Source organism: Dreissena polymorpha, chromosome 1 (genome assembly GCF_020536995.1).
Source record: "Dreissena polymorpha isolate Duluth1 chromosome 1, UMN_Dpol_1.0, whole genome shotgun sequence".
In the NCBI taxonomy this organism is placed as follows: domain Eukaryota; kingdom Metazoa; phylum Mollusca; class Bivalvia; order Myida; family Dreissenidae; genus Dreissena; species Dreissena polymorpha.
The window spans coordinates 107,203,911-107,229,343 of record NC_068355.1 but is presented as its reverse complement, the minus strand read 5'-3'; the positions used below and the strand labels follow the sequence as shown (position 1 = coordinate 107,229,343).

General features: G+C 36.6%; 2 protein-coding genes across 4 annotated transcripts in view; one reads left to right on the top strand and one right to left on the bottom strand.

Moving 5' to 3' along the window:
* Positions 1 to 3,358: 3,358 nt before the first annotated feature.
* LOC127843147 (coiled-coil domain-containing protein 152-like) lies at positions 3,359 to 10,197 on the top strand. The gene is made up of 2 exons (XM_052373000.1): positions 3,359 to 3,475; positions 8,876 to 10,197. The coding sequence occupies exon 2, from the start codon at positions 8,898 to 8,900 to the stop codon at positions 9,825 to 9,827; it is 930 nt and encodes a 309-aa protein (XP_052228960.1). The 5' UTR covers positions 3,359 to 3,475; positions 8,876 to 8,897; the 3' UTR covers positions 9,828 to 10,197.
* Positions 10,198 to 17,431: 7,234 nt separating this feature from the next.
* LOC127865239 (E3 ubiquitin-protein ligase RNF185-like) overlaps positions 17,432 to 25,433 on the bottom strand; it is a 422,044-nt gene continuing 414,042 nt past the window's right edge. For 2 of the 3 annotated variants that reach the window (XM_052405272.1, XM_052405274.1), the window contains 4 exons: positions 23,934 to 24,065; positions 22,480 to 22,537; positions 21,978 to 22,095; positions 17,432 to 19,004 (listed from right to left, as the gene is read on the bottom strand). In XM_052405272.1, coding sequence (XP_052261232.1) covers positions 18,904 to 19,004; positions 21,978 to 22,095; positions 22,480 to 22,537; positions 23,934 to 24,065 — 409 coding nt within the window. In that variant the 3' untranslated portion in view covers positions 17,432 to 18,903. Of the gene's footprint in view, positions 19,010 to 21,977; positions 22,096 to 22,479; positions 22,538 to 23,933; positions 24,066 to 25,433 lie in introns of all 3 variants that reach the window. The other variant, XM_052405273.1, reaches the window with a different exon arrangement.

Below are 25,433 nucleotides of genomic sequence, written 5' to 3'. Positions count from 1 at the left end.
TCGCGTTAGCATTAAAATTCGGAAGTGTGTTACGGATTACAAATTTAATAAGGCCACGACTTTTTTTTTTATTGGTTTACAAAAATTATTTTGAAAATGGTCCATCGGGCGGTCGAAAAAAAAAAAAAAAACGGAAAAAAGTTAATACTAATAACATCAGAACAAAGACAACATATCTTTTATAACCTTAACACAGAGACAAAAAATCAAATTATGCAATGAAACACATCTATATCTTCAAATGAAATGAGTCCTAAAAGCACCTTTTGTAACATCAGGCAATTTTAAACACTCCATTACATGACATGCGTTCTTCTCCCATTAAAACGAAAAACTGCGCTTCATTTCCATAATTCGATGCGCTTCATTACGCAATGCAATGCCCGTTGCATAAATCTTATATAAGATAAACTACTCATACACAAATTACCCGGTATGTGTTTGCTCTTACTCGACTTATGAGATCGTACATGAAAAAAAATCGAGGTAGATCGATCCATGCGTCGTCGCGGTAATGTTTGTCAAAGTTATTGTTGTCATGAAAACTCGTTGATTTACAACGCAAAACGTCTTATTTGAACTGATGCGAATTAATTAAATCATATTTGTCAACTTCGCTTTTGCTTTATTTTGATAATTTAATCCAAAGTTTAATGTTAGCAAGTTTTTTTTTACCGGAATTGTAAACAAGGAGTCAGTTAAAGTCTTCCGAAAATGTGCAGTCTGTGTGAATTGACAGTTTGACGTCATCAAAGGAAAGCCGCTTTCTGTCTGAAGCAATAAAGCGACAAATTTCGCGCCGAAAAAATTGGCTTCCTTTGTCTAGCAATCAACATGCCGAACCAATCGTGTGTTTGTTTCTCAATTGCAATCCTCCAATTTAATAAAAGCACGTGCATAGCTCCGCCTTCGAATCTTTTGCCGAGAACGGAGGCGGAGTTTAATGGTTAATTGAGCTAGTGTTTTACGCAAGTTGAGTTCCGATTTGCCGAAATTACTCGGCCCTATGCATTGAAACGACAAATACATTTATCAATGATTTTCCGAGATATACCGATTTGTTCCGATTTCCAAACTTTCTGTACAGTTCCTATAAACTATGGCGGACGTGTTTACAAAATTCCTAAACACATATATCGTAAATAATGGCAGTGTTTTATTGGATTATTTATACTAATTATCAAATACTTTTTTATCTACTATAATATCGGGTTTGTTTAATATAATTAACATGTTAAACAATATAGTTGCGTCACAGACTCGGAAATAAATTTTGATGGGGTCGACATTTTACTGACGCTGATTTTCTTATTGTCTGTAATTTTTACCCGAAATAAATTTTGAGAAGTGCCCATAAAAGGACTGGTACATAATGTGTCACATTGAAAAATATCCTGATCTCTGCAATATATGTGAACCAATCGTTGATTGTACTTACTTGATTTTATTCGCAACCGTACTCAAACCGGATCGTTTTTTTTTTCTCGTTTCGCTCGTTTTGCAGTGCGGTCGGGAATAAAATATTTAAAAAAAAGACGATTTTCCGATTTTATTTTTTTTCCCTTTTTCCAAAAATTAGGGTCGGCGGTTTTGTAAACCAAGAAATATAAAAGTCGTGGCCTAATGATAATCGAACGAAACATTAACAGTTGCGTGTAATTTATTCTACGCTTCCCATACATGTATGTACATGTAGGTGGATAACTTTTCACTCGATCCGCCGCGTACGTATGCGGCGGATTAACTCCGCGAAAGTACGCGAGGTTAATACAGACTCTGCGTCGTTGCGCGGATCGATGCCGATTGCCACGGCGATACGCCGCGTGAACACACGATTCGGCGGCCGCGTACTAATAATCTGGCCGTGGTGTAGCCGCGGATTATGTTTGTGCCGCGTTGGCTGTACTGTACATATGTGAGACTCATTGAGTTATGGATGGATAACCTGTATTTCTATGTAATAACTAGAAATAACATGTATGAGTTATTGTGGAATAAGTGTAATGTGTTTGAGCAAATAAAAAAAAAGATATTTACTATGTTAATCTGGTTTGAAAATGCAGTTTTTAAAGGAAACTAACGTACGGTTCTCGGCCTTGAAAATGAAAATTTGGCCTTGAAAAGTCCTTGAAAAGTGCTTGAATTTAGGTTTGAGATTTCTGTTTGAACCATGGTTCTATATGCACTGATACAGACAGTTAATCAGGGTGATTGTACACCGAGAACGCACGGGAACAGAGGGCGAAAACCTTAACACACACTTATGTTTGATGATGTAAATCGGGTTGTGCAGTTCATCATGAACACATCCGAAGAAATTGGACTGCCATACCCAGCAGCCCCAAGGGGAAAAGACAATATTCCAATCGTCTTCCTTCCATCAAGCACAACAAAGTTGCATTTACATGCGCAATATAGCGCTGCTTGTGTAGAGCGAAATGTGCGGTGCGTGAAAATTTCGGCATTCAAAAGCATCTGGTTGCACTGCGTTCCGCACATTGAAATTGCAAAACCAAGAGAGGACGTTTGCGGCACGTGCGAGCGACTTCGAAGTGACATCGTGGGCGCTGTGACAGAAGACGAGAAGCTACATGCACTGACAGCAATGGAGACGCACATCACTGACGCTCGCAACGTTGTTATTTGTAATACAACTTAATTAATTGTTAGCCTACACATATAAGTAATAATTTAATGTTTTATTTTCATCTTTTGCTGGTGCAATTAAAAATTTCAGTGATAACACGAATACCAAAACGATAATAGGTGTTGATAATAATGCATGCTCATATTTTACAGGAAAGAAACGTGTACTTAAACTGTGTTCAGATGGCCGTTTCTGACCCCGTGCGATATTGCCACTTCACCTTTGACTTTAGTCAGAGTGTAAGTTTACCACACTACGCCAGACAGATGGGCCAAATATATATTTCATGACACTCAGAAAAGTTCAGATCTTTGGTTTCTGCAAAAGTGGCGATAAACAATTGAACTTTCTAATCGACGAGAACGACACCCCTGGGAAAGATGGCAAGACGACGCACAGCCCAAACGCAGTGCTTTCCATGATAGATTGGGCACCGGAAACAACGTCAAATACATCTAGGTCGTTCATTATTCACGCCGATAACTGTCCAGGTAATTAACAACACGGGCGCATTTAATGTGTATAACAGTTTAAGTACTATATTTGTTTTGTATGGTATTAAGCTACGAATAGCTCTTGTAAGCTACGAAGCGCTACTATGTCAACTATGCTTTATATTATGAATACGCTTTTTTGAACGAAAATACCACACGGGTGATCCGAATTACCGCCTAAACAATAAAAAAGTGACGTAGAGACAATGGACGAGTTTGCAGCCGTTGCGGACGGATCGAGCAGCACCAACGCTGCAGTTCGTTACCCAACGTTGTGCTGGCGTAACTGGAAGTCGTTTCTAGGCGAACACTTCAATGCGCTACCTGGCATACGGTATGTAGCAGTTATTACATTACATAAAATTTACTGGTATATTAAACGCAAATAGTTTAATAACAATCCTACTGATTTGGACAAAATACAAATAATAGAATGTGTCCATCCACTGCATGAAATATCAGTACTTTCGAATATCGTCTGCTTACCCCGTTGTTGTCATGGCTAAGACATGCAGCGACGGTGAAGAGACCTCTTTGTGTTTATTGAAGAACCCAGGTTTCCTTTTCAAGAACACCGACCTTCCAGTTCAGCTGCTCGCTCCTGGATAATCTGCAGCACGTCGCGACTACTTGCGTGATAATGTGCGACCTCTATTGTAAGCTCGGGGTCAGGAAGGCTTCGCGTGTTAGACAGAATGTGACATGTTTACTGCTCGAACTGTGCTAAGGGTTGATTTAACCAGTTATTGTTAATGTATTATGGATTCTGTACGTTTGTTTGTTGAACAAAAATATATCAACATTCCAATTTCATTTAAATTATCCAACAAACTGCGTTATTTATTTTCTTGAAGAAAAATCATAAATTAATATAAACACCTTATATGGAATAACCAAACAGTAACACATTTACGTCATCGGTATCAAACACAAAATGATAAAAAATTTAAATAATGATCACGGACCTTTCCAAATAAAATATGAACGAAGTGAGTTCGAAAATAAAATGAAATATGACGCGGCGTCAAATTACGACGTAATGACGCTCACTTTAGACTCACACGGGTTAACGTAAATGTAAATTAGTTTAGGTTATAGTTGGAAAAGTATGACATGTTATACATATATGGAACCGGGAAAGAACGTAGATAACGAAAATGAAAAAGGTAAAAATCGAAAATTTTGTCATTTGTGCTGGTTTTCTCATGGCGCGATTCATATATATATATATATATATATATATATATATATATATATATATATATATAAATTTATACGGGATTCTCTCCTGTGAGTTTTACATGCATTTCACGGGAATTAAATTATTCTTTGAAGGGAAATCAATTGTTGTTGCTTTAGTTTGAAATTATGTTAGATCTATAAGTTTTCTGCTTACACCGATTTTTTTGTCAATTATTTTTACCAATTTTAAAATGAATCTCTATGAAAGACAATGTAATTTTAAGTTCTATATTACCAATAAGCAGGTGTTTTAACATTTGTATTTTAAACTTAAAGAAGATAGCCTCATTATTAAATTTAATTTAACCCTAATTCCCACGGTTACCTCATTCTGATGACATAAGAAATGAAATTACAGTATATCGGAACCAATAATTAAAATATCATAAAAATACAACAAAAATGATTTACCTTCAAATAATTATCTAATGTATGTGTTATACATGTGTATTTTATTATGAGTTATTTGTTCTTCATGTAAAAAAATATCACCCAAATTAGGTGTCCACCAGAATCGGGTCAATGGACAATACAATAAGAAACTGTTAAGTAAAGAATAACTAATGGACAATACAATGAGAAATTGTAAAGTAAGAAATAACTGTCCACTTCACGTATCATGTTAATCTATGTTCATTGGACCATTGGTATGTTATAGTCTGTTGTGCAGCCTGATACCTCTGTCGTAAGGTCTAAGGGTTTCTATCAGGGTTTCCTCTTCCTTGGCTCATGTTCAGGTCATCCCCTTTGTACACAGTGAGCAAGGTTTTCTTAGGGATCCTCATCCATGAGATAGAACACCTGCTAATTGACCAGTCGCCAAATTATCGATCGCTCCGCCCACATAGTCACGTGGTCTAGTTATTAGAAAACTCGGACAAGCAGATCGCAATTATAGCGGATTACGTGAGGGAAATTCTATATTTGTAATGATGTATTATGCTCTTTTCTATAAAATAAATTATTAAAGCCGCACACTAACCTAAACTGCTTTGTAAAACGTTAATACAATCATAAAAACTTTAGAGAGAAATGGCGTAATCAAAATAAATGAGTTAACGGCAGACTGACTATCAGAAACGTGTCTTATACATATTATATAGGGAGATGATGAAAAATCCGTTGTAAAAATGAGCATTTATTTCATATTGATTTTGAACTTGTATTCAACCGTCTGACAGTAAACCCGGTGGCTATTCATATATAATTTTGAAAATATTTTTATTAAATGCAAATGACATATCCATATCATGATGGTTTTTTTGTTTATTAAAAATGTTTAGATCTTTGTTTTATTGTGTTATTTTTAAAAAGACACCGAATTGTTTTATTAGGATATAAATTAAATTTTGATTGTAACCATAATTTAATACAGGCCTAATTTCGTGGTTTCATTAACAGATAGTCTAATATGCATTTTATTTCATTGATGTTTAATGCGAACCTGTTACATTTCACTATCAAAAAATGAAATGTTGGTATTACGGTGCTGTTCACGAACAATCGAATTGAATACATTTAGCATATTATGCATTTGCTTATTTATAACAAGATGGCCCTTATATGTTAATTGCAATTTTCACATTTCTCCCCGTATCAATATATGTTGTATTAGAAATGTTGTTGTTGTATTATAAGCCGTACATTTTACACTTGAAGTCGCTTTAAGCTGGCTAAGCCGCGTTGAAATCACCTTTGTGTTGTTTTTACTTTAGTTAAAACAATATTTAAGTTAACAATTTATAATGATATCCCTTGTTTATGATCCACAGAAAATAAATATGTAATTGGAAATCATTTAAGTAATTAAATAGTTTTCTTTTCTTGTGTACAGTACCTAACAATGCCTTAATGTTCCTTCATTCTGAGATCCACGCAACATACTGTTATTTATTAATCATCGACAATTACGCTGAGATTAATAAGCACGTGTGGCAATTATAATGTTGTCCAAACTGCTTAATAATATTGTGCATCAAACGATATAACACGTTTTATAGAACACACACCTGGTGTGGTTAAACTATTTATTGTGTTTGTTTTCTCATTACTCGTTCATATGTTCAAGAAATGAAGATAAAATAATAACCTTTTATAAAGTATGTATAGCACCTACAATTTTGAATAATGATCGAACAGTAATGATCATGCATTTGATATAAAATCTGTGTAAACTCTTAAAAATTACGTTCATTCCATATGTACAACACGCTTTGTTTGTCGGACAAAATGGCGGCCAGATAAGCGTTGCTGAGGGGTGTGTGAACAATCGATATCTGATTGGCTGATCGACAAAATGTGGGCGGAGTTGGCGACTGGTCAATTGTAGGGCTGTAACGATACATTCGAATATTCGAATTACTCGAATACGGCTGTGGACGAATCGTATTCGTTATTCGCCTTCTCCCGAACCGAACATTTGGCGAATACAAACAACATGGTTTTGAGTTTGAAAGTTTAATCATCTTATCTTACCTTTCAAATGAAGGTTCATACAATAAACCCCTATATTTAAATGTTCTTCTCCTAATTCCAGCGTTTTTCATCATGTTTACCCCACCCACTGTGTTACACAGTGAGATTATCAACAATAATGGCGGGCACCGGTTGAATATTTACTACATTGAATTGAACAATCTTTCGATGGTTGTTTTATGTTTATTTAGGCAAATATGAATGCTTTGATGCTCAAACACACACACAAAAGATTGGCAGATGGAATCTATTTTTTGTTTATCTTTACGCCAATGATCGTACAACTTATCAACAAACATGCAGCCTAGTAGCAAAGGGAATGCTATTGATATCGTTGAGCTGCCTGCCAAATACACGTTGTTTAATTGTCTGGCGTTGTGTTCAAAGTTTAAGCAGTTCTAGTCAGTGTTTTGTTATTTCAAAGTGTTATATTTCATATTTTCAGTATGCAATGATACTCAATTAATCAAATTGACAAATACCCATAGTTTCATACTATATAATGCCATGTCAAGTTGTCAGTATTACTTTTGTTCATTAAAATTCATATTCCTGAACAAATATTCGTATTCGCCACCCTGTATTCGTGAAACGTATTGTATTCGTTACCTAGTGTATTCAATACAGCCCTAGCTAATTGCATGGTGTTCCTATTGTGGTACATTAGCAATGATAGTGCGGACCTTTTGTCTCCCAACATTCAGGTAGGAACAATGCAAGGAAGGCATGCCTTATCTTACAGCATGCCTCTATATCTATAGGATATTCAATTATCTGCAAACTGGTGACCCTCTGAGTTGGGGATAGTTGTCCAACTAACAACAATTATTTTGGGGTAGCCTAGCCATGCATGTCCACTTTGAAATATTCACCACTATGCACAATTAAAAATAATGAAGCTAACCTTCAATAAAGCATAGACAATTTTATTTCATGTTTTTATGCGCCCGATAGGGTGGCATATAGCAGTTGAACTGTGCGTCAGTGTGTCAGTATGTGTGTATGTCAGTCTGTCCATCCGTCTGAAAACTTTAATGGCCATAACTTTTTCAATATTGAAGATAGCAACTTGATATTTGTCAAGCATGTGCATCTCACGGAGCTGCACATTTTAAATGGTGAAAGGTGAAGGTCAAGGTCATCCTTCAAGGTCAAATGTCTAATATATGGCGTCTGTCCGTCCGTCCAAAAACTTTAACATTGGCCATAACTTTTGCACTATTGAAGATAGCAACTTGATATTTGGCATGCATGTGTATCTCATGGAGCTGAACATTTTGAGTGGTGAAAGGTGAAGGTCACGGTCATCCTTCAAGGTCAAATGTCAAATGTTCGTCCGAAAACTTTGAAGATAGCAACTTAATATTTGGCATGCATGTGCATCTCACGGAGCTGCACATTTTGAGTGGTGAAAGGTGAAGATAAAGTCATCCTTCAAGGTCAAATATATGGCGTCTGTCCGTCCGAAAACTTTAACATTGGCCATAACTTCTTCAATTTTGAAGATAGCAACTTGATATTTGGCATGCATGTGTATCTCATGAAGCTGCACATTTTGAGTGGTGGAAGTTCAAGGTCAAGGTCATCCTTCAAGTTCAAAGGTAAAAAAAAATTTAAAAAAAATAAAAGCGGCGTTCTCGTGAAGCTGCACATTTTGAGTGGTGGAAGTTCAAGGTCAAGGTCATCCTTCAAGGTCAAAGGTCAAAATAAAATAAAATTCAAAGTGGCGTTCTCATGAAGCTGCACATTTTGAGTGGTGGAAGTTTAAGGTCAAGGTCATCCTTCAAGGTCAAAGGTAAAAATAAATAAATAAAAAATTTCAAAGCGGCGCAATAGGGGGCATTGTGTTTCTGACAAACACATCTCTTGTTTATTTAAAAAATGCATGACTGATAATTAAAACCTTAACTAAATTAAAACTAAAGAAACTTTAATACTTTTTCTGTTGTACTATTCAAAGGTTCCTAAAATTAAGAAATTGGAAGAAAACATGTTGAAATAAGGCTCTTTCTTTCAGATTTGGATGTAACTGTATTTATATGAAAGGAATTAAAATGGAAGGCGATAACATAGCTGAAATCCATACAGATGAAAACACAGAATCAGATCCCTGCATTATGACTAAAGCTTCAAATGACTTAGATAACATTTTATGTGTTGAGGAGTTCTGCATTAAAGAGCGCCTAGAATTCAGAGGGGATGTATCCATGTTTGAGTCAATGTTTCAGTGTTGGCAACAACATAATACTTCCTCGGAAAAGACTGAGCATAAATTTGTTAAGTCCCTTGAAATTGCAGAAAAGCAAAATGTAGCTCTGGAGAAAAGGATTTCTGATCTTGAAAACACAATTGAATTGCTTCAAGAATCATTAAGGAGTACACACAATGACTTGCATCTCATTGATGTAATGTCACATGAAAATGCAGACCTTAAAGGAAATCTAAGAAATATGGCTGAAAAACATTTTTCAATTGAAAATGAAATGGAAAGTAACATTAAAAAACTCCATTATCAAATAAAGGAAATTAAAAATGATCATTCAAGTGAACTTTTGAAATTGAAACATGAATTAGAAGGTAAGATTGCACAGAAAACTAAAGAAATAGATGTATTAAAATGTGAACATTTATCTGAATTAAACAAGATAACCAAAGATTATCAAAAAGATATTGCCGTTACCAAAATGGAGTACGAGAGTAAGCTTGTCAAGTTACAATGTCAGAAAGCAGCTACAGCTGTGTCACTCCAACAACAATCATCTCACCAGGACATATATCGACAGAAGCTACAACATTTTAAGAAAGAACATGAAGAAGAGATCAATAGACTACAATCACAGATTAAATCATTACAGACTGAGCTGTCTGCTTGTAAAAATAATGAAAATATAGGTATTCAGGTGGAATCAAGTACAGAAAGGAGAATGAATACATCTTTTGTAGCACATGGAAAGAAAAGACAATTTTGAAATCAATAAAATGTCATTTGTGAAACACTTGATAATCGTCATTAATTTATTAAACAATATTAATGCCATATCTGCACCACTCTTATTCTCGATCATCTCAATTGCCGTTTCAAACAAAACAGATATCAATACAATCTCTTGTGTAATATGTTGTGTTTTATATTGTTTTAAAGGGTATTTTGTATTTTATTAAACACATTCATAATGTGTAGCCGTAATAAAGGTTTGGGGAAAATGTTTGTGCAGATACAAGTTATATTCTAATGAATTAATTAAATCATTACGTTTTTAACATATGACAGTCAGACTAAGCTACATATAATTATAATTTATTATATGTTTTCGTTAAATTAAAACAATTTCAAAAAGATACAGTAGTATCATTTTGTTGAGTATTGCTTATCATACAGTAACATGAGATGAAGACATGTGTCTAATCAAATGAACTTTCCATCATCATGATTATTTATAAAAACAAGAGGGTGCAGGTGACCCAAGGAGGCTTACCCGAGGCCCTATTTTAATAAAATAATATGTTTAGTACTATAGTTATGAAATTCTAGCAAGAAGTCTGGTTATGGTTTACTTAATAGCTTTTAATATTTCAAAAACAACCCTCTATAAACAACATCTTCTGAAGTATCAAGCCAAACGGTCAATTCGTTGATGACTTATTGATCAGAAACAATTTTCAAACTAAAAGTGGCCTCGACCTTTGACCTGGGGACCCCAATTTCAATAGGGGTCATCTACTGTCCAAGGCCAATGCACACATGAAGTATCAAGCCAATCTGTTGATTTATTGATGGGTTATTGATCGGAAACAATTTTCACACTTAGTGTGATAGTGACCTTGACCTTTGACCTAGTGACCCCAATTTTACTAAGGGTCATCTACTGTTCAAGGCCAATGCACATGTGAAGTATCAAGCCAATTGGTCAATTGGTAGACGAGTTATTGATCGGAAACAATTTTCACACTTGGTGTGATAGTGACCTTGACCTTTGACCCCAATCCCAACACAGGTCATCTCCTGTCCAAGGCAAATCCACATGTGAAGTATCAAGCCAATCAGTCAATTCGTTGACGAGTTATTGATTGGAAATGATTGTACTCTTAATGTGTAACAGTGACCTTGACCTTTGACCTTGTGACCCCATTTTTAATAGATGTCATCTTCTGTTCAAGGCCAAAACACATGTAAAGTATCAAGCCAATCGGTCAATTGGTTGACGACTTATTGATCGGAAACGATTTTCACATTTAGTGTGATACTACTCTTGACCTTTTACCTAGTGACCTCAATTTCAATAGGGGGAATCTACTGCCCAAGGCGAATACACATGTGAAGTATCTAGCCAATCCCTCAATTGATTTACAAGTTATTGATCAGAAACAATTTTCACACTTAGAGTGAAAGTGGCCTTGACCTTAGACCTAGTGACCACAATTTCGATAAGGGTCATCTCCCGTCCAATATCAAGCCAATCAGTCAATTTGTTGATTAGTTATTGATCGTAAACCACTTAGTGTGATAGCGACCTTGACATAGTGACCTCAATTTCAAAAAGAGTCATCTACTGTCCAAGGGTAATGCAAGTGGGAAGTATCAAGCCAATTGGTTAATTCGATGACGAGTTATTGATCGGAAACGATTGTCACACTTTGTTTGATTCTGACCTTTGACCTATTGACCTCAATTTCAATAGGGGTCATCTACTGTCCAAGGCCAGAGCACATGTGAAGTATCAAGCTAATCGGTCGATTCCTTGACGAGTTATTGATCGGAAACAATTTACACACTTAGTGCGATAGTGATCTCCGACCTAGTGACCCCAATTTCAATAGGGGTCATAACTGTTCAATGCGATTGCACATGTGAAGTATCAAGCAAATCGGTAAATTCGTTGACTTATTGATCGGAAACGATTTCCACACTTAGTGTGATATAGGCCTTGACCTATGACCTAGTGACCCCGATTTCAATAGGGGTAATCTCCTGTCCAAGGCCAATGCACACATGAAGTATCAAGCCAATTGGTCGATTCGTTGACGAGTTATTGATTGGAAACCACTACATGTGATAGTGACCTTGATATAGTGACCTCAATTTTAATAGGGGTCATATACTGTCCAAGGGCAATGCACCTGTGAAGTATCAAGCCAATCAGTCAATTCATTGACGAGTTATTGATCGGAAATGATTTTCATACTTTGTGTGATTGTGACCTTGACCTTTGACTTAGTGACCCCAATTTCAATAGGGGTCATCTACTGTCCAAGGCCAATGCACATGTAAAGTAACAAACCAAGCGGTCGATACTTGACGAGTTATTGATCTGAAACGATTTTCAAACAAAGTTTGATAGTGACCTTGACCTTTGACATTGTGACCCCAATTTCAATAGGGGTCATCGCATGTCCAAGGCTAATGCATTTGGGCAGTATCAAGCCAATTGATCAATTGGTTGACGAGTTATTGATCGGAAATGATTTTCACATTTAGTGTGATAGTACCCTTGACCTTTTACCTACTGACCTCAATTTCAATAGGTGTCATCTACTGTCCAAGGGCAATGCACATCTTAAGCATCAAGCAGTCAGTAAATTCGTTGACGAGTTATTGATCGGAAACCAATTTGTGTGATAGTGACCTTGACCTTTGACATAGTGACCTCAATTTCAATAGGGGTCCTCTCCTGTCCAAGGGCAATGCACCTGTGAAGTATCAAGCTAATTGGTAAATCAGTTGACTAGTTATTGATCGGAAATGATTTAACACTTAGCGTGTAACAGTGACCTTTGACCTAGTGACCCCAATTTCAATAGGGTCATATACTGTCCAAGACCAATACACACGTGAAGTATCAAGCCAATCGGTCAATTGGTTGAGTTATGGATAGGAAACAACTATCACACTTAATGTGATAGTTACCTTGACCTAGTGACCCCAATTTTAATAGTGGTCATCTTTTGTCCAAGGCCAAATGCACATGTAAAGTATCAAGCCAATCAGTCAATTGACATGACGCCTGGACGATGATCGCTCCGCCCACTTAATCACGTGGCTTAGCGGTTAGCAAACCTAGACAAGCTAACACCAAAATGGCTTCTTTGCCTATAGATTGCATATAGAATTACGCGATATTCCGGATGATTTTTTCTGGACTTTTTCACACCATATTACACTTGTAAAAGGGGTTTATGTCATTTAGTTAGTATGCAAATGCAAACATATACGTTTATAGAGAACATCAAATATTTATAACGTTTTTTTTGCTACACGATCAATACGTTTTTATTAGAATAGTAACATAAAATGGTTTTCAATTGTTTCTGACACAAAAACTCGATTTATAACGGGGATTTCGTTAAGTAACGCTAAGTGGGTACCAATATTTTCTATTATTTTACATGCACACGTGATATAATTCATTCGTAATAATGCTTAGTTATTGCTTATATGACATTTCCAGTTTTTTTAAAATAAATTAATGTTCTATAAGCGTGATCTCGGTAATTCTACACATTGAAGCTTCCACTCGCTCTTGTCAAGACCGCATTTCCGCGTTGGAAATCTTTCTGGATACCGAATTTCAGAGTTACATAATCCCTATTTACACCGTTTTGCCATATTTCATTTCCGTTTTTTTCGAATCAAATAAATGAAACTCGTTGAAAAAAAATGAGAACTAGGCATTCGATCTCCAAGTGTGGATTAAAAGCTTTCATTGGTTACGCCACATGTCTGCACATGTGTAGATACCGTTATTAAGATATCACGTGTCACCTTCAAATAACATGTATAATGACAATAAAGTGCATTACTATCAGACTAATAAACCACAGCATGAATAAGGCTTCATGCTGAGTTTTACTTCTATTATTAAAGTAATGCAGATGCACCTTGCTTCTATTAATCACCTAGTAACTGACAAAACTATTAAAACATTAACTATTATGTGATGATCAGATCGATAACATAAAACTATTTATTTCAGCTAGTATATTCGATAATAAGATATTGTAATCGTCTTTGACAGTGTTGACATTCAGTTGTTCGTGGGGACGACCGCTTGCATTTATCCATCTCTTACACTTCTCAAGATCTCTTTTCGGCTTTGGAAACGATATAAATTCAATGCCACCAACTTATTTGTCAGGATATCGATTGTCCGAGTTACCGGTACATAATCCCCATTGACACTGTTTTACCAATTTTAATCTACGTTTTTTTTAGAGGAAAACAAAAGAAAATATTGAAATAAAAGTGAACCTAGACATAGCTTGTCTAGGAAAAATGGCGGACAGTTCGTTGCTAACTCGCGCGCCCGATTAATCGATCGCTGATTGGAAGATTAATTCTTAGATAAGGATATGATTGACAGGCGGCGTCATGTCAATTGGTTGAGGAGTTATTGATCGGAAACGATTTTCACATTTAGTGTGATAGTGACCTTGACCTTTGACATTGTGACTTCAATTTTGATAGGTTTCATCTACTGTCCAATGCCAATGCACACATGAAGTATCAAGCCGATCGGTTGATTCCTAGACGAGTTATTGATCGGAAACCATTTTCACACTTAAGAGTTATAGTGACCTTTGACCTAGTGACCCGAATGCCAATAAGGGTCATCTACTGTCCAAGATCAATGCACATGGGAAGCATCAAGCCAATCGTTCAATTAATTGACAAGTTATTGATCTGAAGTGATTTTAATACTTGGTATGATAGTGACTTTGACCTAGTGACCCCAATTTTAATAGGGGTCATCTCCTGTCCGAGGCCAATACACATGTGAAGTAACAAGCCAATCGGTCAATTGGTTGATGAGTTATTGATCAGAAACGATTTTCACACTAAGTGTGATAGTGACCTTAATCTTTGACCTAGTGACCCCAATTTCAATAGGGGCCATCTACTGTCCAAGGGCAATGCACCTGTGAAGTATCAAGCCAATTGGTAAATTCGTTGACGAGTTCTTGATTGATAAAGATTTTCTTGCTAAGTGTGATAGCGACCTTGACCTTTGACCTTGTGACCCCAATTTGAATAGGGGTCATCTACTGTCCAAGCCCAATGCATATGTGAAGTTTTAAGCCAATCAGTTAATTCGTTGATGAGTTATTGATCGGAAACCACTTAAGGTGATAGTGGCCTTGACCTTTGACATAGTGACCCCAATTTCAATAGGGGTAATCTACTGTACAAGGCCAATACAAATGAGAAGTATCAAGCCAATCGGTTAATTGGTTGACAAGTTATTGAACAGAAACGATTTTCACACTTAATGTGATAGTGACCTTGACCTAGTGACCCTGATTTTAATAGGGGTCATCTACTGTCCAAGGCCAATGCACATGCGAAGTATCAAGCAAACTAGTCAATTGGTTGCGAAGTTATTGATCGGAATGATTTTCACATTAAGTGTAATAGTGACCTTGACATTTGACCTAGTGATCTCAATTTCAATTGCGGTCATCTACTGTCCAAGGCCAAAGCAAATGAGAAGTATCAAGACAATAAGTCTATTCAGTGATGAGTTATTGATCGGAAACCACTTTGTGTGAGGGTGACCTTGACTTTGTGACCTAAATTTTTAGGGCAAGGTCACTGTTACACACTTACTGTGAAATCGTTCCTATCAAAAACTCATCAACTGATTCACCGATTGGCTTGATACTTCACATGTGAATTGGCCTCTTCTGTCCAAGGCCAATGCACATGTGAAGAATCAAGCCAATTGGTAAATCAGTTGACGAGTTATTGATGGGAACGATTTCACAGTGTGTAACAGTGACCTTGCCCTTTGACCTAGTGACCCCAATTTCAATAAGGGTCATCTACCGTACAAGGCCAATGCACGTGGGAAGTATCAAGCCAAACGGTAAATCAGTTAACGAGTTATTGATCGGAAACGATTGTACCTTTAATGTGTAACAGTGACCTTTACCATTGACCTAGTGGCCCCAATTTCAATAGGGGTAATCTACTGTACAAGGCCAAAACAAATGTGAAGTATCAAGCCAATTAGTTAATTGGTTGACAAGTTATTGAACAAAAACGATTTTCACACTTAATGTGATAGTGACCTTGACCTAGTGACCCCGATTTTAATAGGGGTCATCTACTGTCCAAGGCCAATTCACATATTAAGTATCAAGCGAACCAGTCAATTGGTCGAGGAGTTATTTATCGGAAACGATTTTCACATTAAGTGTGATAGACTAAGTGACCTTGACATTTGACCTAGTGATCTCAATTTCAAATGGGGTTATCTACTGTCCAAGGCCAAAGCACATGCGAAGTATTAAGACAATCAGTCAATTCATTGATGAGTAATTGATCCGAAACCACTTTGTGTGATAGTGACCTTGACCTTTGACATTGTGACCTCAATTTTGATAGGGGTCATCTACTGTCCAAGGGCAGGGCACATGTGATACAGTGAAGTATCAAGCTTATTGGTCAATTCGTTGACGAGTTATTGATCGGAAACGGTTTTCAACTTAGTGTGATTGTGACCTTGACCTTTGACCTAGTGATCCAAAGTTCAAAAGGGTAATCTACTGTCCAAGGCCAATGCACATATGAAGTATCAAGCCAATCGGTCAATTTGTCGACAGTTTATTGATAAAAAATGATTTTCACACTTGAGAGTGACCTTGGCCTTTGACCTAGTGACCCCAATTTCAATAGGGGTCATCTCCTGTCCAAGGCCAATGCACATGTGAAGTATCAAGCCAATAGGTCAATTGGTTGATGAGTTGTTGATTGGAAACTGGTCTACTAGCTGACATACAGGCTGGTCTACCGACAGACTGACGGACTGACATCCAGCAAAACAATATACCCATTCTTCTTGGACGAGGGGCATAATTATTGAAAAAAGAAATTAGTCTGAAATTCCTTTCTTTAAAATCACATTAACACGTTGAAATTATTCAACTGTTAATGTAAGAGCAATTTCCACCTAGTATTAAAAGAGGAATTAAAACCAAATATTTTTAGGATTATAAATTCTATTATGAAAAAACCCACAACGAACCATAATTCTGCCAAACTTATCACAGAAAAAAAATCTTTACAATAATCTTAATGTTATAGTCCTTAAACTTCTTCAAATGTAGCTAGATCCACCCAGCAGGATAATAGGTGAAAACGCAAGAGTCATAATTCTGCCAAATGCGGCATAGGCAAGATTCCTTTCTTGCATTAATCTACACATTCAATTAAGAAGTTTGAGTGAAATCAACCCTTTTGTTAAAAACAAATTAAACACAGTGTTGGGACGTATGGACAGACAAGTGTAATGCTTAATGCCTTCCACAAAGATGAAGCAAGCAAATTATTGTGCAAGCTATGCCCACAACATTTAAATGAAACTAAAAACGTCTAGATTGAAGACCTGCAAACAAACTTATGTTTGCAACAAAAGTTGTCAACATGAATTTTAAGTCACAGACCATCAATTATTAATTGAACAATAGGCATAGAGAGTCATGAAGGGACATGATTAATGGGTTTGAAATAGGTATATTCGGAAATAACCGAATTTGAAACATCACTTTCTCCTTAAGTTAAGAAGGACTTACTTGGGAAGGAATATAAACTTTTATTATTAAAGCAATACATTCTGATTAAATGTGTGCAAAATAATGATTATATTATGTATGTAGAAAATAATTCATTACGTCAATTATTTCCCTTTTTTTCTCACATAGAAAATGAAGATTTAACTCTTTTTTTGGGGGTGGGTGGGGGGTGGAGAGCAAGTGATCAGAAATCAAGGTTTTACTATTGCCATATAAAGAAAACTGCCAACCCTCAGTGTGGTCATAGTTCATGTGAAATAAGCTAGCAGGTCATTATGGTCCTAAATACATTACGATACAAGAGCTATTTAAGCTCCAAGTATAAGGAGACCAACCACGATGAGGCCAACTTTGACCACATAGTCAAGATTTTAATAAATTTTGTAGAGAACTATTATTTGTTACAAACATTACACAAAACCTATGGGCCTACAGTATGGGTTCAGATACGATTTTTGAAGAATTTGTTCAATAAAAGTCCATATATCATAAGTTATCCCCTGGAATGAGGCAAGTTGTGTCATATTGTCCATGTAGTTGCAATAATCCAACTCCCAGCTATTGACCCTCCTGGTTGCTTGAAGTATGTAATTATAAAAGCTCAGAGCATTCAAGAAGAACCAATTTTCCATGTTCTATTTTACCTGCTTACCAGAAATAAATTGATTTTTGCATACTGAAAATTGTGACAGAAATGATGTTTATTTATTAAGGTTAAAAGATTGTTAAATGGTAAACATTCTCTACTTGTCTCTTTTACAACCCCAAAACAGAGGAGCTGTCTCTTTAATGAAAACTCAACATTCCACAATACAACATGTGAATTTAACACATACCAGCAACAACAGAAACAGATATACATGTATACAATTAATAAATATTGTCTGGCTAATAAATTTGAACATCAGACAAAATATCTGAAAATAAATCATACTGATCATTTTCTGAATATAACATCACAACATAAAATTTAGATAGAATACTCTGGTAGTTTGTTACACACACCTATTCAAGAAGAATGTTTTGGTATTTTTCGAAAAACTTTTTTTAACTTATTCAAGCGCTTCAGGAAGAAATTGTTTAATGGATTCACCAAAAAGTAATAATTGACAGGTATTATATAGCAGTCAGGAACACTAATTTATCTTAAGTTCACATTAGGGTATAAATGTCAGGTTGAAAGGTAATCGGAAAATTTGAGAGGTTAAACAACTCAAATTTGTCAAGTTTTAGTAGAATAAATACATCCACTGACTCTAAGAATGATCCAAATTATGTTTCCTGAATGGCTATAATCAACGATTCTCTACCATTTTAAGTGTTAACATGGCGATGGGCACAATAAACGGCCTCCACTTGAAACACACAGTCTCATCACGGAAATAGTGGAGCTTTGAGCAGAACATGCACATGTAAGTGCACTGTGGCCCAATGTAGACCTTTATCATCCTCAGTCCCGACACACCACAGATCATGTCATGTTTTCAAGCTAACAAAAGCCAGACCATGAAAATAGCTGCTATGAAAAGGAACACTTTGGAAAGGACTTGTTCTTCTGCATGATTTGCTGACCCAGGCTGTGCTGAAATACACGGTAATTACAAATACAGATAGCATAATCATAATGATATTCATGCCGGCAAAAATAAATTAACAATTAGGAAATAACATGAAAATCTTGTATGGGTACTGTGCTAGTTTTTAATGTCTTTCAGCTTAACAAAATGTATAACTGATAAAAATACATTAGTTTTATTTGAGTTTTCACCTCACAACAAGCATATACATGTAATGCAGAAAGTTGTACCGTGACAAATGAGCACAAGGCATACTTGATGAAAACAGCCCCAATTGAAAATCAAATATACACAAGAGATGTGTTTGTCAGAAACACAATGCCCCCTTCTGCGCCTTGACTTTCACCAGTCAAAATGTGCAGCTCCATGAGATACACATGCATGCCAAATATCAAGTTGCAATCATCAATATTGCAAAAGTTATGACAAATGTTAAAGTTTTCGGACGGACAGACAGACACCATATATTTGACCTTGAAGGATGTCCTTGACCTTTCACCACTCAAAATGTGCAGCTCCATGAGATACACATGCATGCCAAATATCAAGTTGTTATCTTCAATATTGCATAAGTTATGACCAATGTTAAAGTTTTCGTACTGACGGACAGACCGACATACGGACAGTTAAAAAACTATATCGATGGTCCCAATTCAAAATGCCGAACTTACAAAAACACAAGTTTTCAAGAGACGTATTTTTGTTAAACATTTCTTGCACAAAATCAAATAAATATTATTTTTAACATTTTTAAAAGTGTCTCGTGATAGAGCATGTTCGTATGGAATTAATTTGACGTTAAGTTAATAAATCTGCTGTAAAATGTATCTTCGTCATTTAGACTTGCATTTATGTGATGTTTCGGCAAATTGGACAGCTAATTGTAATAGATATCGTTTCAATAGAATAAATTATTCCACTCTTTTCCATTAGATATAGCAAAGCAATGCGTGTTTTTCTGTTTTACACGGTGGCACAGAGGTGACAACCGCAATTCTTTATTTATATTGTGGCCTCAGCTTAGTAACTTGTGGGAACAACTTATAAAGTTGAGGGAACAACGTCATAAGTTGTGGCTTCAACTTAATAACTTGTGGAAACAACGTTTAAAATAACTTGTGGAAACAACTAAGTACGTTGTCCCCACAACTTATTAAGTTGAGACCTCAGCTTAGTAACTTGTGGCCACAACTTCCTTACTTGTTCCCAAAACTTATTAAGTTGAAGCCTCAACTTTGTAATTTGTTCATTTAACTTACTAAGTTATTCCTTCAACTTAATAACTTGCGGGAACAACTTTGCAAGTTGAGGCCTCAACTTAGAAACTTGTGGAGACAACTTCATAACTTGTTCCCACAACTTATTAGTTGTTGCCTCAACTAAATAACTTGTGGGACCTACTAAGTTGAGGCCACTACTTTAAGTTTAACCAATCAGATCGGCGTTTCATCTTTACCGTTTTATCACAATTAGTACCCCTTATACTACTAGGTGCTCGGGTTCGAGCGCCGGTCTGAGCACTATCCCTGTAAGCTATAGATCCCCGATTCGAACCCTGTCTGAGCACATGCCATGTAAGCCATGGATCCCAGATTTGAGACCCTATCTGAGCAATCGCCAAGTTAGCGACTGGGCTCAGGGTTCGAACGCTGGTGTGAAAACTAGCCACATAAGTGACGGATTCCGGTTTCGAATCCAGGCCTGATAGCTCCCTTTTTGAACGATGGGTCTTTGGGTTTTAGCCCCAGTCCAAGGACTTTCCCTGTAAGCGACTGGGACCCCAGTCTGAGCATTCGCACTCTACGTAACGGGTCCCGGTTTGGAGGCCCTGCCCGAGCACTCATCCTGTATGCTATGGGCCCCGGGCTAAAATCCCGGCTAAGTACTTACCATTTAAGCGAACGGACCCTGATCCAAGTCATAGTCTAAGCGCCGGACCCGAAAAATGCGGGATTTATAGTTACAGGGCTAGTGCTCAGACCGGCGCTCGAACCCGAACACCCATCGCTTGCAAGGCGAGCTCTTATTCCGGGACTCGAAACCAGGAAATGTTGCTTACGGAGCTAGTGCTCATTTCGGCAACCGGTCGCTTAGAAGGCGAGTGCTCAGTATGGTATGTTAGCGACGGCTGTTTGGTTCGAGTCCCTGTGTGAACCCGTAGCTTTCGGTGCGAGTGCTCAGACTGAGGTTCGCAAACGGGATCCTTCCCTTACTGGGCAAGTGGTAAGACACAGGCTTGAACCCGGGATCCATAGCTTTCAGGGCTAGTACTCAGACTGGGGCTCGAAGCCGGGACCTGTCACTGTTGGTGCACCGAGGCTCGATCTAGAGACCCAAAGCTTTCAGGGCTAATGCTCCACCGTGATTCAAACCCAGGGACCGCCGAAAACTTAGGCATCTAGCTCTCCCCACGTAAACGATGGTTCCCGGGATCGAGCCCCGGTCAGAGCAATCGCCCTTTACAAGAAGGGTCCCGGGTTCGAATCCAAAATCCATGGACCATTCTCTTATGAAGCGAGTGCTTCGGGACTCGAAACCGGGATCCGACGCTTACGTTGCTAGTTCTCAGACCAGGGATGGAATCCTGAACCCAGTCGCTAACAAGGCAAGTGCTCAAACAGGGGCTCAATCCTGGGATCCATAGCTTCGTCAATTTACCTTAAACATACATGGCTATATTGATACTTAAATAATATAATTAGCGCGCAAAATGCCGAAGTTACAATTTTTTGCAGCTTCGTCATTTTGACTTCATTCAATTGCGGTTCGTCATTACATCACATGACTTTTTTGAGCTGTTGCGATTGGTTAACTAGTTCGTTATTTTGGGGGTATATGCGCATTGATTTCCCGCTTTGCACAGTATCAAAATCGCGAAATGCCAAAAAATGTAGGTTCGGCATTTTGAATTGGGACCATCGATATGCCACCCTTCAGGTGCATAAAAACCAATCATGAAAGACAATAACTTACGTGGCCCTGGTCTCCCATTATTGAAGTTAAACGATGAAGCAAATATTCCAAATGGGAATGCACCGATTCCAAAGGACATATGAAACCCCCCATCACCGAATCCGAAACCAGGAAAGGCCTGAAACAATGAATAACCCAAATTATCAATACAATACATACACCAGACTTTTTTCAAGTGTATTATGTTGGTAATAATGAAATAGGTAACAGTCAACATAAAAACGTTTGTTGCACTTTCAATTCAAAACAACATCTTTTTGTAATTTTGCAACTGGGATATGAAATGCAGATTTTACTCTTAGTGTAAATGCAGGCTGAATGTTGGAGATTCAAAGAATTTTCTATATACATTGAACTTGTTTATTAATAAATTTCTTAGAGGGCTGCTGTTTTATGGTATAATTAATATCAGATTCAACCCTCCTGTGAGACATTCCAGTTTTATTCCAACACTTCTCAAGCGTGTGTATATTATCTGTTGTCTCATATTACAGCCACTCACCCCTTGTTGTTCTGGTTCTGATCTCTGACCTTGAGGTCTCGGAGGCATTTCTTTTTCCCTGTAACACAAGTGCTAATGGAAGCAGTCACATTCACAAACTTTTTTATATACGATAATGTTATCAATATGCAAATAATGACAACAATGTATATATAAATTATATAAGATATATTAAAATATATTTTAAACAAAAGAAATATGCAATATTACAACCATAACTTTGTTGCATGAAGTAATTGATTCAACAAAGAATGAGGGCTTTTTTAAATGCAGTAATGTCTATGGAAAAATTGCATGTTCAAAAGTTATGACAGCAAAATATTTAAGGTTATGATAATGATGATCATGATAGCCAACAAAATATTTACTTTTAAACTTAAAATTGGTGGATGCTACCAGGGCAGTTTGTTTAAATTAGAAGACAATGACTGATAATTAAACTGATAATTATGTGTATCCTAAAAAAGGGGGAAATGTGCATATGGTCTGTAAAAACAACCTCGCAATATTCAAAACTTTGTTTTATGTGATATTGTTATGGAAGATGTTAAATAAATAGAGGATACTAGGTCGGTGCCGAATAAAGCAAAGTTTATATTGCGAGGCTTAGAAAATCTGAACCACGAGCCTTGGCGAGTGGTTCAGATTTTCGTGCCGAGAAAATCTGAAACACGAGCCTTTGCGAGTGGTTCAGATTTTCGTGCTGAGAAAAATAAACTTTGCTTTATTCGGCACCGACCAAGTTTTCGATTTATCCCATCAATTTTCTTAGTCGTAAATTATTTCTTTAAAAATAGAATAGGAAAATCAATCTACACTGAAAATACCAAAGTTATTTTAAGCAAACATTGTTTCATTATTTTAATCGTGCCGAACCTAATACATTACAAAAAGATCAGTAACTAACCTGTTTTTCTGTTTATCATACCTCTACGTCCCCGATTTTTAAGAAATAATGAAAAAAAACACTAAACAACTGCAGCTTAAGCGTGAAAGATCATGCATTGTGTCATATGACGTGGTAATAATGACGTCATGAGTACGCGCACTTAATATTTGTAAATAATGTTTTTTTTGCATTTTGAGTTGCATTATGTGTTAAAAATATATTACATCTTGGTATCAAATTGTTTGTTTTGTTGAATCTGATTCGATTTTACTAAAAATGATTACTTTATAGTTGATTCCGAGTAATATGACCATTCTCCGCCGCGCGTGACAGCTATATTTCAGCACTGCCGCAATAGAGGCAAATTTATTCCACAGTGGTTTATTTCGACAATGCACGTCTGATGATGGGATAAACTATTATATAAAGCGTTACAGCCTGAGACTCAGGCTTGTAATATGAGGCATACATGTATTTATATAAGTGATTAAAAAAAAATAGGGGTTAAATGTGCTCCAAATATATAATACATTGTAATTGGCTGTGAAAATGCACATGACATTACCTTGGGTCTTTTTTATCTGTGCTACCTCGTCCATATATTGGAACAACTTGTTCTTTTGAGATCCCTGCCTTACACACTGGACAAGTTTTTCTATTTGGACGCGTTTCAAGCCATGTGTGCAAACATGGCCAGCTAAAATTCAAACACATCACATAATAAAAAATATGTAATGGTTCTATGAAACAACAGCATGTAAATATTTGCAAAATGATTTTTAATTTCTTTGGCCTTAAATTTTACAAGGAAAGTGACATCATGACTCAAGCTTTTCCCCCAAGGCCTTTACCCACAGTGGTGCCACTGACTGCGACTAATTTCCAAATAAGGGGTACCACTCTGCATGAATTTGCAAATTTGAGGAACTTCCAAAATCCAGGTTAACATGTGCTTGAATTTCCAACCTTAATCATTTTGTGCTTTAAATCTTTAGTTATGTAAAAATAAATACAGGATGCATGAAAAAATAAAGAATCATGTTTCCAAGTGTGGGTCTATGCCCTTGGGCCTTAAAAATAATTTGAGAAAGCTTGCGATCATTTAGTTATTATCCATGGCATAATTTCTTAAACAAGTTTTATGTCTATTTGGCATTTTCTATTTAAGGCTGTGTTACATGGATTGAAATTTACAAAAAAAGTATATATTATTTAAATATGTTTTGTACTATTTTTTTTTTAATAACAGGATTAAATAGATAACTTATGTGGAAAACCAAAGGAAAATGGTCCATACACCCAAATACCAAGTTCACCCAATACCGGTATCCGGTTGGCTCTTGGTCTATTGATCGAATATCCTAAGTTTTATTATTAGATTTGGCTATCAAATTCTGGGAGTTATATGACTTTCAATATAACAGCAGCGATTTTCCTTGTCCAATTGGGAAAAGTACCCGTACCGGTCCAATTGGGAAAAATTGAGTCGTGAAAACTTCAAAATTGGGAAAAATCGAGTCGTGAAATCCTTAAATTGGGAAAATGGCGTCGTGAAGTTTGGGTCTTACTGAATACATCATACAGTTCATACTTAATTGAACATACCCATTAAAATAATCATTTGCAGGCATGCCTTAATGACCATCTAGTAATAAAGTTGATATAAATAACACAATATTATAAAGAACACACAAAATCAATTACTAGTTTTGCCTGGCATGAGACTGTTTCAGGGGCCTGATTTGACACGGCCTCATATCCACAGGCCTCGAGGGCTTGGTTTGAAATCTTGAAACCAAACTGCGTCAGTAAACGGGATCCACTTTCCTGATGACTTTTTTAGTTTTTTTGCATAATATTTGCTATTATGACTCATTTCCATCTACGATAAGGTTACAAACCGACGTAAAACAGTACGCTGGCTGCCTGACAAAAGATTCGGAAACAGTAAGGACTCTATTGATTGAACGCGCTGAGAAATAAAACCCGAAATTAATCGAGCACGTGGTTACACACAACTATACGATTTTCTTTGTTCGCTCGCCGAAAGTTGGGTTTTGTTACG

What these genes read in the sequence shown, in the direction of transcription:
- LOC127843147 (XM_052373000.1), top strand. Translation starts at nt 8,898, where the DNA reads ATGAAAGGAATTAAAATGGAAGGCGATAACATAGCTGAAATCCATACA.